Raw genomic sequence first — 15,113 nt, 5'->3', positions numbered from 1 at the left:
CTTGACCCTCCACAGATAAATGCGGTCATGCAGAAGGAACTCCTGAATGCAATGTGTATAAGTATCCAGACTCCGAGGTGATGTATTTATGCATTGTTTTGTCTGACCAGCAACCCAAAACTCAAATCGTATTCAATTCACAAAGATGTAAAACAGAAGAGAGCTAAATTCTCAAATTTGAGACACTGTATGTTGTAACTGATTGTCATTTTATATCACAAGAGGCTGAAACAAAAGTATTTAAAATTGGTTCCACCTCTACCAGCTCCCAAATCAAGATGATGTACCCATGAATGCACCATTGATTATAATCCAGTATTAGGCCTATAAAATATGTGATTCTGAAGGGGCCATTTGGAGAAATTAATACTTCCACTTTGGGTACGTTCAGCATGTTTTAGTATTCATACTTGCGTACTTTAGCAATGTTTAACACTGTAGAATTGAAAGTAAACGATCCGAGCTTTTTCCTACATCAGTACCCAAGGGAAATTTGCAGAACACATATGTTTATTCATTTCAAATTTATCAGAAACATTTCAGTTTGAAGGTCTGCACATACAGCATTTCCATTCTGCCAGTACATGCGACTAGCGAACTTTTAAGCCTTGAGTCTTGTGTAAAACGCACATGCGCAGTTTAGTTTGTCCTCCGGCTGCCGTAGAAAAGCGAAAGCATTGTGGACGAAAATGTCATATGGGAAACTGGTAACTATTTTTAAAAGATAGTCATCTCTGGTCACTTTACACATGATTTACTTCTTAAGCAGTGGCAGTCCAGTAGTGAAGCATAGACCTCAAGTGGTAGACGCTGGAATTTTACAACAAAGAGATAGTCAAACGTTGCCAATTTAGTCAATAGCAAAGGATAGCATGTAGCTAACATGACAGTTTGACCGTTAAATGCTCCTTTTGCCTCTTCATTTAAGAGTACATGACGGAAATGTGTGTGTCATTTACCTCCCGTGGGTTAGAGTATTTGAATGACTGCCTGGCCTGTTTCATTGACAGTACAACCTAATTTAGCGCTTTACTACTTAGCTTAATCGTCAGTACTAGTTTGTGTGTTCTGCCGGTGTGCCGCCAGGTGTCGCTGTGTGTCGGAGCTCCAGGTCTTACGGGCCTGTTTTGCGGCCCGGTGCTGGCTGCCAGTGAGGAGAAGAAGACCTCACAGTCTATACTGAACCTTGACGAGGTAGGTTTACAAGTTATGGACAGACGGAAAAAACGAATTGTGCTGTTCTTCCACGTCTCCAAGTCACATTCATTAGACCATTATGATATTTGTGAGCAACAGAAATAATGTTTTTGACACATCTTTCATTATTTCATTCACTATTTACTGTGGCATAATCTGGTTTTGTGAAATCTTACAAGACGAGACTTTTGGTCTGAGAACATCAATCCTCATCATGTTTGTTTCAGTTGCCGTCATTATACACCAGACCTGAAGCACAGCCTCAGTATGTGGAACCAGAGACGATGCCCTTAGAGGAGAGCGTTGCATCGCTGAGGAAATGGGCCGAACCGTACACAAACCAGTGTCAGGTGTGTTTATATGTGATGCTCCCCATCACATCCCTTCAAGAAAGCAGAAGTTAAATAATACTATAACATTTCTGTTTATTGAGAAGTGCCTCCTCCTTCTTGCATGTTGTAATCTAGGGTGGAGCCCCTGTCTGTTTTTCACTGACAAACTGCACGAGCCAAAATTTCAGATTTCTAACTACTCTCTCTCTACTTGCTGTGACCTGAGTTACACTGAATTCATACCTAAACAGAATCAAACATCACTACATCATTTTAACTTGTGAAATGCTCAAGCAAAGAAGACCTGACAAATGTCCAAGAAAAACATTAAGAATGAGTCAGATTTATGTGTATGTATATGGACATGGCAACCCTCTGTGGCTATTATTACAAAAATAAACTGATGTCAAACCTTACTTCAGAACTTCAGTGTTGGCTTATACCAGTCACATGTTTTTGATAGATTAGAGCAGACATTTGAGACACTAGCAAGCAGTGCTGAATGTCTATTTTCCAAAATTCTACATTGTTGTTTGTAAATTTGAAAATGGTCCAGTTTCAGAATGGAATTTGGTGTGAGAATGTAATGCAAAGATGTATTCTACTGCATCTGCATCTATTCTGCTGTTTGGGTTCAGTTTCTGCTCTGTTTTCACCTGGTCATAAGCACATGTGCAGGAAAGTATGGGCTATTTGTAATACTGAACTCTGCCCGAGGAAACATTTAAAAAAAAAGCTGTGTGTTGGAATGACAAAATCAAACTAGCTCTGAAACTTCCAGCATTTGACCCTCTGACCATAGAGGGGAAAATTCACATAATTTCATTGTGTTTTGTCACTGATTGTTGATCACTTCATTTTGAAGTTAAAAAAAGGACTAATAATTAATTTAAACTTTTTTTTTGGCAGCAAATGGGCCAGACTGCAAAGGAGAAATTCGAGGTAAGTGACACATAAAAAAAATACTGCTGTTAAAGAAGACATCTTATCTGTCTTTATGTGACTGAAGTACATAAAATAGTTTAAATTAATCAATACAATCTTAATCTCATGATAGCTTTTACCTACTTTCAAGTGGTCGGTCATTTTCTGAGTATTAATCTGTGTCAGCTGTGACTGATTTGACACTTCACACTGAACAAACAGTTCTGCAGACATCAGATTCTTTGTGAACAAAAAATGCTACATAAAGACGTAGCAGCCAGAAAAAATGTGGAGAAAAGAATTTCTTTATCTTTTCTTTAACTTCTTTATCGCACATTTTAAGTGAGATAGAAACTGTTATCAAATGAAGGTAACCTGCTCTTATGTTCCTCTCTATGTCTACTGCCGATCTTTGGACCCCAGCAAGTATACAAGACTATGGAGCCCCCAGTCAACACATCCATAACAGCAGTCACAGGTGAGAAAACATGACCTCAGTCAGTGCAGTATGTGCTGTAAGTATAATCAACAGAGCCTGACCTGTGCTTGTGACTGTGGTGTCCAGAAAGAAACAAAATGCGATGATTAGCATTTTGTTTCTTTTTTTACAATTTTGTGAAATGAACTGTCAGACATCTTTAACTTTGAACACCAGTTTTTGTGTAATGTCCTTAACGTACTTCTTATCAGCATTGCAAGATGTACAATGCGACTCCCAAATTTTTTTCACTTGCTGTCATGATGAATTGTCCTGATGCACACAGCAGCTGCAACTATTTAGATTTTTCATTATGTATCTGTTGGGTTGTATCCTACGTGTTGTTTATTTTTTGGTCTGACAGCACTACACCATCATCCTGCTAACAGCACCGCAATGATCAAAGGGTCATATTGATTTTTAAAGTAATATGTACCTTGTCCTTTAAAATGTGGGCTGTTGGCCAGGAGAAATGAAACTTTTTGCCCGCCCAACAAAGTTTTGAGAAGTTGAATTTACTCAGATACTCTCCATTTTAATAGTTGACTTTTCTTCACTTTTAAAGTAGAATGTCCAAATCAATGATGGAAATTAATTAGAAAAATCATCAAGTCAGACACTATCCGACCAATTCATTGTTGTTGTTTTTATTCCACACATTCTTCTACATTGTAAAAACCCAGTGCCTACATTACCCACAATGCAACGAGACCACTAACATGTGGGTGTAAGATTCTGTTGTGTTATAGTAGTTCCTGCTGATGTAGCTTTGAACCTGTAGCAGAGAAGAGGAACAGCTACATCGGTCATGCCTTCCTATCTGCACACCAGCAGACTTTTATCATTATCACACTTGTAATATTTAACCAACGCTGACTCGGGTGACATCACCTGAGGACATTTATCACAGTCTGGAGACACTATAGGCTTCATAGAACTTTTAAAACATATGCAGCTATACTCTGCAAAACATCAACAGGTGACTGCACCACAGTTTTCAGATATTACATATGCTGTCAGCCATTCTCACTTCACATATTCCGTTTTTCAGATGCATACCAGTTCCTCAGTGACCCTCCTCCTCACCTCTACCCCAGTGTGGCGGTGGTGGGCTTCTCTGGTTTCCTGGGACTTTATTTGGCCAAAGGTAACCTGTGCGCGTTTGCACTCAAACATAAACAGACACACTGAACTGCGTTTCCTCACAGAGGCGAGTGAGGTCAGATGTGTCGACAGGCTGATAAGGACCATTATAAAAAGACATTTAAATGACACTCTGTGACACAGACTGATGAACTGTGTCACAGAGGTAAATAAGTATTTGGTAAAATAAGTAAAGGTTAAATTTAAGTGTGTCTGTTTTTTATGTGCAATTCCATGAAGAAATCTTCCCCTTTCAGGAGACAATAAACACTTTTATAATATAATGCTATAATTATCTGTGATCAGTTTATCTCAGCCTGATCTACTGCTTGCCCCTGCAGTTTCTGGAATGTATTTCATCCTCGAGAGCAGTTACGGAAACATAAATAGAACTTTCTAGTCATCATATTTAAAGGCTGGGTTGTGTCTGTGGGTTTGCAGGCATGTTGCTACATTGCATTGTGATTTCCTAAGTCTGAAGTAGGTTCATAAGCCAGCTCGTGTACCTCTTCTCAGAAATCATTTTTCCCTGTATGATTGGGAACTTCTCTTTAAAGCAGTTATTTCTCGAAACTGTGGGGAAGTGCGGGAGAGTTAAAGGAAAGGTGCATGTCTGAAAACGACATGGAGGTGGTTATTGCAGTTTGGCATTTTAATTTGGCCCACATATCAGAAGTTGCAAGCTCCGAGGCTGCAGCTGCAGCCTCGGAGCTGCAGCTGCGTCACAGCTGAAACACACCACAAATGTTGGGTTGCAGCAGTTTGCACTGACATTTGCGTTCCTGCTTTGAGTCATGACTGAGTGAAATCTTAACACAGAGACACAAAACATTCGTTGTCTTGCTGTCTCAACCCGTCTGAGGAGATCATTGTCTCTGATGTCCATTACGAATAAACATAGATCAGTTCGCCTACTCATCATAGGAAAAAACTTTCCTGAGAATAATCACATTATTAATTTTGTTTTGTTTGGCCCCATAATGTCAGACTTTGAAAAACCCTGCTTTAATGCAGCTAACTTTGGTTAAGTTAGACTGACATGTAAAATGAACCTCCTGTCATACACAAATGGAGCCCAAGACTGCCTTCTGAAAACTGTTTGTTAAATTGAGCCAGTTTCCAGAAGTCAGGTAAGGTGTTGCTCTTAGCTAATCTCATATCTCATAGCAGATCATTCACGCTGTTAGAAATCTCTCTCTCTCTCACTCTCTTTTTCAGGCTCCAGGGTGAAGCGACTCATATTTCCTGTTGGACTCATGGCTCTGAGTGCCTCCATGTTTTACCCTCAGCAGGCCGCCTCCTTACTCAAGGTGCGTATGTTACTGTGTCTTATATCGCATGCTATTTTTGCACTGCATGCTGAGTCTTGTTGTAATAAGGGAGCTGCATTCAACAACCTCCCTGTCATGTAAACCATTATTCATGTACATTAGGTTTGGACTACAATTAAGTCCAAAATATGAGTCCAACTTTCTGTATCAGGACTTTGATTTTACTCCTTTTCCCTCCAGATAATCTTCTCACAATCCTCAGGTTTAAACAGTCTTTTTTCTAGTTTGGAAACTGAACTAAGCTAACTCTATACATCTCATTATAAAGTCGTTAAATCTCACTCCAAGCAGCTACAGTAGTAAAGTGCTGCTTACTCATTAATGCACCAGAACTAACTATCTGTTGTGTAATATATAATGATTAGCCAGACAAGGACACTTTAACTGCAGAACATAAAGGATCTGCTATAATGTGCCAGTGAGCACATCCGCCGGTTTCAGTGTAACGTCGGTGTCACTTCAGCTCCGTTATCACAGGAGCGCAGATCCTGCCCAGGAGGGTTTGAGCAGTCAGACTTCAATCTGTAATGCTTCTGGTTGCATTTGTTTGATATTCAGTAGCATTTGATCCCCATGGTACATGAAATGTGCTGTGTAAAGGAGTCTGCACTAAGTCGCAGTAAGTTAGGTAACAGCATTCACACCGCAGGACATCTCTGATCAATAAATTGGATCTTCTGCATAGTTAATGTATGAGCAAAAAATCAGTAAAGTTGTAACAATTCTCCAAATCTCCAGAAGGTGGTTTTTGTGCCATCGTTCTTTTCATAGCTCAATTTATTTTGTATTGGTTTTTTTTTTTGGATGTTAGCAGGATGAATAAGATAAAAACCTTTGAATCTGTTTTCACCTCTTTACTCAACCTTCCTTTCAGTTCAGAAATATACTCAGGGAAACAGCTGTGAAAGCAGGAACAGTCAAAGAGATTTAGTTTATGAGCTATTTTATTTTTAGGCACAATTTTTTCTTAATAGGTACGTATTTCTCACGGACACCAGTCGGCCATAAAGTTAATTACAGGAGAGTTTATTTTAACAGGACAAAGGAAAAAATCACACCCTCACCCTACGAACTCACTACCACGTAGATTAAAACTTTCCAGGCAGATCTCATGCTTTAGTTAGCATCGTATCAGTGTTTGATCTGTGACTCGTTTCCTTGTAGGAATGGGTTGTGTTTTCCTGCAGGAAGTCCTGGCTGTGAGTTGTGTTTCTAATTCCCACTGATGGCAGGATCACTAAGTTATTGTATTTCCACCCAGTGAACAAACGGGCCCCAGTACGTAGACTCACAAATACATAAAGGGCATACACACAAAAAAATACAGAGGCCCACCCTGATTCCATCACACTTCTGCTCGCACATACACACAGCGGACAAGCAGGGTGCAGAACTGAAAACACACGAACTGACAAGATAAGAGGGGACACTGAGCCTCAACAACAACAATGACCAATAACATAAATTGACTAGAAGTCAGGTGTTTCCATAAATCGTACAATATACAGATGAGGTTGTATCTATCATGAACTGTCAGTTAAAGGCAAAATACCGTACCGTATCTTTATAAAATAAAGGTTGCCTTAATTATCTTATTTAGAAAGTAACTCAACCCTGGGCTACAGTTTTCTTCCCTGATATCACCATATTAAATATTTGTGCCTCTCCCTCTTTCTGATTGGCTGACTGATTTGCGCACTGGCCCAAAGATGCATGTTGTTTTTCCACCAGGTGAGCTGGGACTCGGCGTACACCTGGGCTCAGCAGGGCCGCGTCACCCTCGAGACTCTATGGAAAGAGCAGCCGTTTGGTAAAAAGAAGGTAAGTCTTCTGCAGCATACTTAAAGTTTAATCTGTTGTTGCTTTACGGAGCCCAGGTGGGAGGTTGTGCAGAGTTCTCCTCAGTTGCTCAGAAAGCAAATCAAAGGCCGACGTCCCCTTGCTTATTTTCTTCAGATGTCTTTCCCTGTCACTTATGTCAAACTTGTGTATCTACTGCCAAGCACTTTCTGTAATAAACCCCTCTGATGGGGCTGAGTGACATGTTGTCATGGTTGTTTATATTTTTCTATGGTGCCAAACTGACCCGGAAGTACACTGACCTCAACGAGAATGTTTTGTACTTGTTTTCCTTTCCTTTTTCCAACATTTGTTTTTTTTTAATTCCCTTCCTGGTTGCCTAGCATACAGATTTTTATAGTTTATTTGAATGGCTGTTCTGACTTTTGTGTCTAATTTTTTTTTATTTTTTGAGAAGAAACAACAAACAGAGAGCAACGACACAGCGAGCTGAGAAGACGTGAAGACAAACACCTCTCCATCCTGAGAGCCTTTCACCTCCCAGTAACACACACTCACACAAACACAACTCTTGTAGATCATCTCTCTGCATTGTTCACACACAGCCACCTGTCAGGACTTGGAAGCTGTATTTTTTTTAATTATTTATAATCTCGCAGTTGTATCACTTAACATCAGTCTTGTCATACCAGTTCATGTTCCATGTATTCAGCAAAGTTTGTGACGGTACTTCGTGGAACAGCACTCCTCCTCCGCTGTAAACCCTCCCAGTTTCTCCTTGAATGACCTCAGCTCTTCCACTTTCCGTTTTGTCGTTAAGTTTCCACAGTGTTAACTCTCCTGTGGGGAGTAAAACGTCCAAAAAAGTATCTGCCGAAAGCACCTCCTCATTCAGACTCACAGACTCATGAAACTGTTCACTGTTAGAGTTGACACGATTAGCAGATGAACTGATTAGTTCATCAACAGAACATTAATCAACTATTTTGATAATTTATTCCTTGTTAAGTAATTTTGGTGGTTCCAACTTCCCAAATATGAGATTTGAGCTTGTTCCTTGCCTTACTTTATATTTGGGTTTTGGACTCTTCAAAAGCGATTGACCTTTAATGGACCAATTAATCCTAAATGAAATCCTACTGTGAGCAAACCAGTGATTGGAAACACAAATAGAAGGTTTTTTCCAGTTCCTACCTCTACTACTGAGGTTATTTATCTTTTAATCTCTTTACTTTGTTTTAGTGGAATAGCTTAAATCTTGTTGCTTTCAAAGTGAGTAAAACATTTTGGTGCACATCTGGATTGTGATTATGTAACACCTTAAGAGGATTGGGCAGAGATGTGTGTTTTGTGAGTACTCCCAGGCTGGTAGGTGGATTTTTTTTACATTTGGACAGAGCCCAGCTAGCAGGTTTACATGTATTTAAAGTCTTAATTTGAAGGGTACGCTAACTTGCCGCTTCGCACTTCTCATCTAGCTCTCAGAAGCAAAGCAAATGTGCATTTTTCTCAAAAGGTCAAAGTATTCCTTTTGCTATCTTTTTCTCAGTGTTATGAAGTGCTGATTTTTTTTTTTTTTTTTTTTATGAGTCACACCCAACACCATGATAACTGCGAGTTTGACCAGTCCTGTCATATGTTGGTTGGGATCTAGTCTGTAAAGTGCTGCCTCTTATGAAAACCTTCTCTTGCCTGAGTGCTGCTGTGATCTTGTCAAGCGCAGGTCTCAAAGACCACCATTCAGTGGGCTGACATGCTCATTGTTTACTATTTGTTTCATATATATCGGCATATTTATTTCCCCACCTGTTGTATTCATGTCGCATTTTGATCCTAATAATATTACTATGCTACAGTAAAGGGCCAAATAGTATGTATACTCCAGCTTGATTTACTTAAGAATGAAGTGAATGAGAATGTGTTTACTGTCCATGTCTAATAATGCAATGTATGTACTGTGTGAGGTCTTGTCTTAATGTAATTAAATCTGGCATTTGGCTGAGGATGCCTCACTTCATCGGTCATTTAACCAAAACACTTTATTTTTGTTGTATGGGTGATTTGTCATTCATAAAATAACATTGACATTCCTAGATTATCATGTAGATGGCTGTCAACTGACTCAGCTAACTATTCCAATCCAACTAGTCTAGGAGTCTGCTAATGAGTTCTTAATCATAAAGATATCACATGAAGTTGAGCACTTGATCAGAGACAAAATGATATCCACAGGGAAATTTTGTTACTGGGAAAAAAGTGATATTAAATGATATAAGTAGAATATTAATTGAATTAGAGACTGCGGAAATAATATCCCGATATTATCTAATTATTATGCAGGCCTGTTTAAGTTCTGTCTAGGTTTAAGGGATATTTAACACCCTTAGTTGTAAAGTTCCTCATACTGACTCTGAACATGGAGAGAAGACTGGTTTCCAGTACTGGAGACTCATTCCTCTGAAGAGGGGTGTGTGGTTTTGTGTGTGCAATGATTGTTTTGTGTGAATGAGATTTCATGAATAAACAACAGCTTACCTAAGAAACCAAACAGTGTTGGCATCTTCAGTGTGTTCATGCTGACACTTTGGTTCTTTGTCTCATGATGAACAAACTGTGATGATTAATTGATGAACTTCAGAGGAGTTAAAAGTTTTTCCTGCTGTCAAAAAGAGGAACACATCAGGGTCTGAGTTTCTGATAAGCTTCATTTATAATTTACTGAGCTAATTACTGATGTGAGGAAATAATATGAAGCTGTAATCACCACTCATGAGGTTCATCTGTTTGTTAAAAGTGGACATGTGAATCCTGGAAAAACAAAGGGATTCTATTGATCAGTTTGTCCCTGTGAGAAGCTGTTTTTTGTTTGTTTAGACGACAGGAAAAGGACAGATCACGTGTTAGATCCTGTTGTGATTGAAAGTGCAACATTTCCTCATATCACCCCACAGAAACTTCACAGTTGAATGTGAGACTTGAGGTGATGTGAAAACAGACGTTACTGAAGTTACCTGAAGAAGTCTTTGAACTGAATATTCTTGTTCACTCTCACTTCCTTCCTTTTCTCCGTCTAGTTCTGATTTACCTCAGGACCACTAATGTTTCTGCAGACAGAGTGGAGGACATGATGTAGCTCTACTCTGCTACTTGACTGAACTCAATAGCAAAAGCACATTTATGACACCAAGAGCAACAGAAGAACCCAAGTGTTACATGAGGTTGCTGTTCCTGTTAAGATGATTTTCACTTCCTCAAATTTTAGTTATTTTGAGAAACTGTTCAGTTGTACTGTGGCAAAAACTATATGTGAACAGCTATAGCAGAAGTGTATCATAGTTTTCTCACATCTCTCTGTGAAAAGCATGGACACTTCTTACTACACTTACCAAATAAAACACTTCAGGTTTTATTTTTACTGCTCCGGAGCATCCGGTTTTCATTTTCAGCTTCTGTGAGTTGAGGTACAACTAGATGGTGCACATTTTATCATACGGGAAAACTAAGAGACTGACTAAACAGCCCCCATCCCCACTCACTCAACCACACATCACAGGGATTTTACTGAAAAAGAGGAAATACGGAGATCACCAAATTATTACTCCTCATCTTGAGCTTGATATCATATCAATGTGTCATGGGAATCCATTCAGTACTTGTGACGCTCACTTAAAACCACTCTCATGGTGGTGCTGGTGGAAAGGGTCAGGGGGTCACCAAAGTCATTAGGATTCACCCCATAGCTACCATCACAGTTTGTACCAATCCATCACATGGCTGTTGAGACATTTCAGTCTGGACCAAAGTGATGGACCGACCAACAGATCCACAGATCAAAATTACCTTTCTTAAAAATATGAACCTGTTCTTTAATAAAAAATAAATAGCAATTTTATGATGACAGAAGCTTTATAATTTTTAACCTCTGTCTGTGCTGTTTGATGGCCGAGTACTTTTCTCTGCAGGGTATTTATTGCTGCTTCACTCAGACAAACTCCTTTATGGCACCATTTCCTTCAGGAAGAGTATTGTGTCATAAGGGCTATATAGCAATAAACACTGCCCTGTTCCACCGTCCAAGTCATAATGAGGTCAGGCTGTCAAAATAAGACAAGTTGCATTTATTGTGTTGACTATAAGAGCCCAGAGGGGCTCCACACAGATAATGAAAAGCCTGTGATAAACTCTACATTGGAACAACTTTGAATAACCTGCTTTCAAAGTTTCTGCGTACTGAGTAAAGTTGTAAAACCACACTGCAATGCAATTCAACGTTAGAAAGCCTACCCCACACACAAATTGAAGTCATTATCATCAAATTAAGATGATTATTTTTAGTGACATCCCACCTTCTTACTGGTGCTTACACGCTGTAAAAGCCCTGTCTGTCAGAATTATGAATTGGCAAAAACACAAGATGATTTTTTTTTTCCAACTAAAAAATATGGATATTTTATTGAAAAGTTAGGCGAGTGCTGAGAAAGAACTGAATGACATTAAAAATAATCATATTGTTAGTCATTCAACGTGTCAGACAAAACTAAAGATGAACTACAAACAGAATCATATTACTGTGATACAGATTTCCCCTTTTTATAAGCTGAACTTGTATGAATCAGACCTCGTGAATGGAGAGAAAAGCCAAGGAGTCAGATTCAGAGGCTAATCTCTCTCCTTCTGGTCTGACTCTCGTGTTTCCTCCTCTGCCTCTGTGCTGGCCTTCTGTCATTCCTCAGGTGGAGTGGCCATCTTGACAAGGCTGTTCTTGCTGAACTTGAAGAGCCTCCAGCCTTCCTCCTGAGAGAGATCCTCGGCGCCACGTCGCTTGTAGAACTGGATGGACGGCTCGTTGTTCTCCGCGACGATGAACATCATGCCGGTGCAGCGCATCTTTATCGCCAGCTGGAAGAGGAGCAAGACTTAAAGAGGCACTACAGCGATTCAATTTTTCACATCCATAAAAGCGACAGATTTGTGTGGATAACACTGAAACAGCAGAAGCAAAGCCATACTGAGTGTATAACACTAAATCCTACATTATGCATAATCCGACTCAGTATTGCTAATAGACCAGTACTGCCTGGCAAATGCCCATACCTGTCAAACTCAGTTTTCTGATAAAGATGCAAAATAAAATACCAATCTTTCTTACTTCTTTGTTTTGCATTTGCTCGTTAGTCATAACATGGTTGTCTAGAAGTTTAACGTTTCACACTGATCGATGAAGATGTAGGAGATTCTACTGAAGGTTGACCCATAAAAACAGGTACAGCTGCATATATGTCATCCACTGATGATCCACCATGACTATAGCAAAGTAGCTGCCAAGCTATGCAGGAAGATGGCATCCCCATTTTTTATTTCACGTACTCAGCGCTGGTCAGTGAACACAGCACCAGAGCTGTTTGCATTGCTGAACAATTCTGAGATGGCAATTCAGAGGTTTCCTTCATGTCATAATCTATTCTGTCACTTGTTGCAGACGCTGTGCTATGCTAAGAGCTTTTACAGTAGACACTCACATCACTGAGATGGCGCAGCAGCTCCGAACCAATGCCCAGCCCTGGAAAAAGAAAGTGGAATAAGAGAGCTCATTAACAGAGAAGCAGTTAAGAAGCAAGTGTATGTGGACTGGACTAGATTAGTACCTCTGTAGGGCTCCATCACGTAGAAATCCTCCAGGTAGAGCTGTTTGCCAACCCACGGGTCATAAGTAAAGTAGTACATGGCAAAGCCCACCACTTTCAGACCTGGAGAGACACAAGTTAGACATCGATGAAGTGGTTGAGGAGAAAGCTGCTGTATATATTTTTCTGTTTGTATTTATTATTATACCTACATCCCTACACTATACATACTTATAGTACTCACCTGCCTTTACATTGTTGTGGCTCTTAACCAGTCCATATTCTACATCAATAAGGATTTCAGAGTTTCACTGTTGGAGACATAGTTTCTGCACATGGGTGCATAAATAGTTGGCACAGTGCACAAGCCATGTAGTCTAAGGTATTGCAAAGTGTTAATTGTTGGCAGGTCTAGACACACTGACTTAACAAAGACATCTCAGTGGTGATATAAGAAAACAATAATCTAACTTTCAGCGAGTAACTGTAATTGGAATAAGTTAAAAGTATCCAGTTATCAGAATCAGAATTCCTTTATTTATCCCCGAGGGGAAATTCTTTTAAAGCAGTTTGTTCAAGTAAGCATGGTGTAAAACAATCAGCCTGTATCAGGGTGAACAGCTGGACGGGTATCTTACTCTTTTTGAGACGGGTTTTGTTATTATAATACCCATAGTTATTGTACAAAAACAGGAAGCACATACTGTATAGTATTTAGGTAAAACAAAAGGACATATGGCAGCAATAACAACCATATGTGCCACACTGAGCGTCTGCCAAGACTAACAGCTGGAATCAGCATTGAACCTGATGAACCCAGCTGTGCTATTTGATCTTGGACGAGGTGCCTAGTGAAGAAACTTCAGGTTAAGGCTGAACCTGAGAAGCAGGCTGCACGGTTTCGCATACATTATTTCACAAGGAGGTTGGGTGGTTCATACCATCACTGCTGTTCTCTCCTTGGATTTCAGCGATAATGCAATGGTAGAACGGGGTGTCACCGAAACCATCCTCAAGGAGTTCTGCATGGAAAGAAAAATTTTAAGCACAAGACACAAGAATAATAATTTGTGTATATGGATGGATGCATGGAGGTCACTTAAAAGTTCACCTTTCTCAGTCAGTGTCACCTGGTGCTCCATCTCTTCATATTTCGCAAGTTCCTGGAATAAGAAAGATAGAAACAACAAATTATGTGTAGTGCTGATATATTTGAGACTAGCACCCAAATGATACTAAAGTTTTGAAAACTGGAGAGTCATTTTTAACTTTTTAGGGCTATTTATTAATCTGACTAATGAATTTTTCCAAAAACCCTAGTTTTGTTATTAATGTCAGGTCAGTATCTAAAAAGAGAGTAAAAACATTTTACCAAGGTCAACTCTGATAAGAACATAAGCTGGACGTCAGACTGACCATATTTGGGAAACCGACGGTTAAACCGGATATGAGTTGTCTGGGTGTAAACAAAGACTAGCGACACCAATCTCACACTCGGACATCCTCCGGACATTTTCCACCTGCAACTTGGTCACTATTAGACGATGTAATTTATTGTTTAAGACGTCGTCATATGTCGGCAATGAGGCATATTTCCATGTTACTGGAACTTGGCTTACGAGAGTGACAGTTCAGGGACGGGTCAAAACTGACTAACTGTCAACAACTAGCGAGTTAATTGAACTCGATCGTTATGATTCCTTCGTGTTGAATAATATCTTTGTAACGGACTTGACTCTGACCGCATTTTTGTTCTGTTATGATCCTAGGCCTACCTTCACCAGTCGTAATATATCAGACACGTCCCTGGGTTCAGCTTTTCGTAATTTATACTCCATTTTCTTCTTTTACTCTTTTTTCCTTTCGTTAGAAGTCCTCTGTATGTGAAGTGAAAGATTAGATGCTTCTTCATTCGCTTCAGAGGGGCTTTTTCCCCACAGTCAGCCTCTGATCCGGACGCGTTGGTCGAGACAAAAACATTCAGTAATCACCCGCGGCTGGGTCGCTGCCGTTGAACTACCTTCTCCTTTGTTTACATGGGAGATTTTATACCCGGTTCATGCTGGAATGCGATTGGTCGGTGCTCACAGCTCTCAGATTTCTGACGAATCAGCGATATCCTCTGACCTTTTTCAGCCAATCAGAGCACAAGGGATGCCTGCGTTGGGAGTATGTTTTGAGTCTGTCATAAGCTCTTTGTTTTTAGTGGCGAAGGCAAGAACTTTGGAAAAGTATTTCTGCTTTAAGTTAAAGTACAAATTCTACATAATAAAACCGCTAATTT

The 15,113-nt window shown here is 39.7% G+C and overlaps 2 protein-coding genes across 4 annotated transcripts; one reads left to right on the top strand and one right to left on the bottom strand.

Moving 5' to 3' along the window:
• The first annotated feature begins 348 nt into the window (after positions 1-348).
• apoob (apolipoprotein O, b) lies at positions 349-11,535 on the top strand. Of its 3 annotated transcripts, none has more exons than XM_046370945.1 (9): positions 349-707; positions 1,087-1,194; positions 1,425-1,547; positions 2,439-2,471; positions 2,877-2,931; positions 3,983-4,078; positions 5,293-5,384; positions 7,137-7,226; positions 7,283-7,637. In XM_046370945.1, exons 1-9 carry the CDS (start codon positions 690-692, stop codon positions 7,418-7,420), a joined length of 753 nt encoding a protein of 250 aa, XP_046226901.1. In that variant the 5' UTR covers positions 349-689; the 3' UTR covers positions 7,421-7,637. The 3 variants fall into 3 exon arrangements, with proteins under 3 accessions (XP_046226901.1, XP_046226903.1, XP_046226902.1); XM_046370947.1 differs by lacking the exon at positions 7,283-7,637 and adding an exon at positions 7,663-11,535 and having other exon boundaries at positions 584-707; XM_046370946.1 differs by lacking the exon at positions 7,283-7,637 and adding an exon at positions 7,660-11,535 and having other exon boundaries at positions 584-707.
• On the bottom strand, positions 11,309-14,859 carry LOC124049381 (diamine acetyltransferase 1-like). Its single transcript, XM_046370948.1, has 6 exons — positions 14,605-14,859; positions 13,941-13,992; positions 13,771-13,851; positions 12,851-12,952; positions 12,725-12,765; positions 11,309-12,104 (listed from the first exon to the last, which is right to left on the bottom strand). Exons 1-6 carry the CDS (start codon positions 14,665-14,667, stop codon positions 11,928-11,930), a joined length of 516 nt encoding a protein of 171 aa, XP_046226904.1. The 5' UTR covers positions 14,668-14,859; the 3' UTR covers positions 11,309-11,927.
• Between the last annotated feature and the right edge of the window lie 254 nt (positions 14,860-15,113).

Source organism: Scatophagus argus, chromosome 18 (genome assembly GCF_020382885.2).
Source record: "Scatophagus argus isolate fScaArg1 chromosome 18, fScaArg1.pri, whole genome shotgun sequence".
Lineage (NCBI taxonomy): Eukaryota > Metazoa > Chordata > Actinopteri > Scatophagidae > Scatophagus > Scatophagus argus.
This window is presented reverse-complemented; position numbering and strand designations above follow the sequence as displayed.

What these genes read in the sequence shown, in the direction of transcription:
- apoob (XM_046370945.1), top strand. An exon ending in ATCCATAACAGCAGTCACAG is followed by an intron (nt 2,932 to 3,982) that starts GTGAGAAAACAT and finishes TCCGTTTTTCAG; the next exon opens with ATGCATACCAGTTCCTCAGT. An exon ending in GGGACTTTATTTGGCCAAAG is followed by an intron (nt 4,079 to 5,292) that starts GTAACCTGTGCG and finishes TCTCTTTTTCAG; the next exon opens with GCTCCAGGGTGAAGCGACTC.
- LOC124049381 (XM_046370948.1), bottom strand. Translation starts at nt 14,667, where the DNA reads ATGGAGTATAAATTACGAAAAGCTGAACCCAGGGACGTGTCTGATATA. An exon ending in ATATATTACGACTGGTGAAG is followed by an intron (nt 13,993 to 14,604) that starts GTAGGCCTAGGA and finishes TTCTTATTCCAG; the next exon opens with GAACTTGCGAAATATGAAGA. An exon ending in TGCTGCGCCATCTCAGTGAT is followed by an intron (nt 12,105 to 12,724) that starts GTGAGTGTCTAC and finishes CTCCTCTTCCAG; the next exon opens with CTGGCGATAAAGATGCGCTG.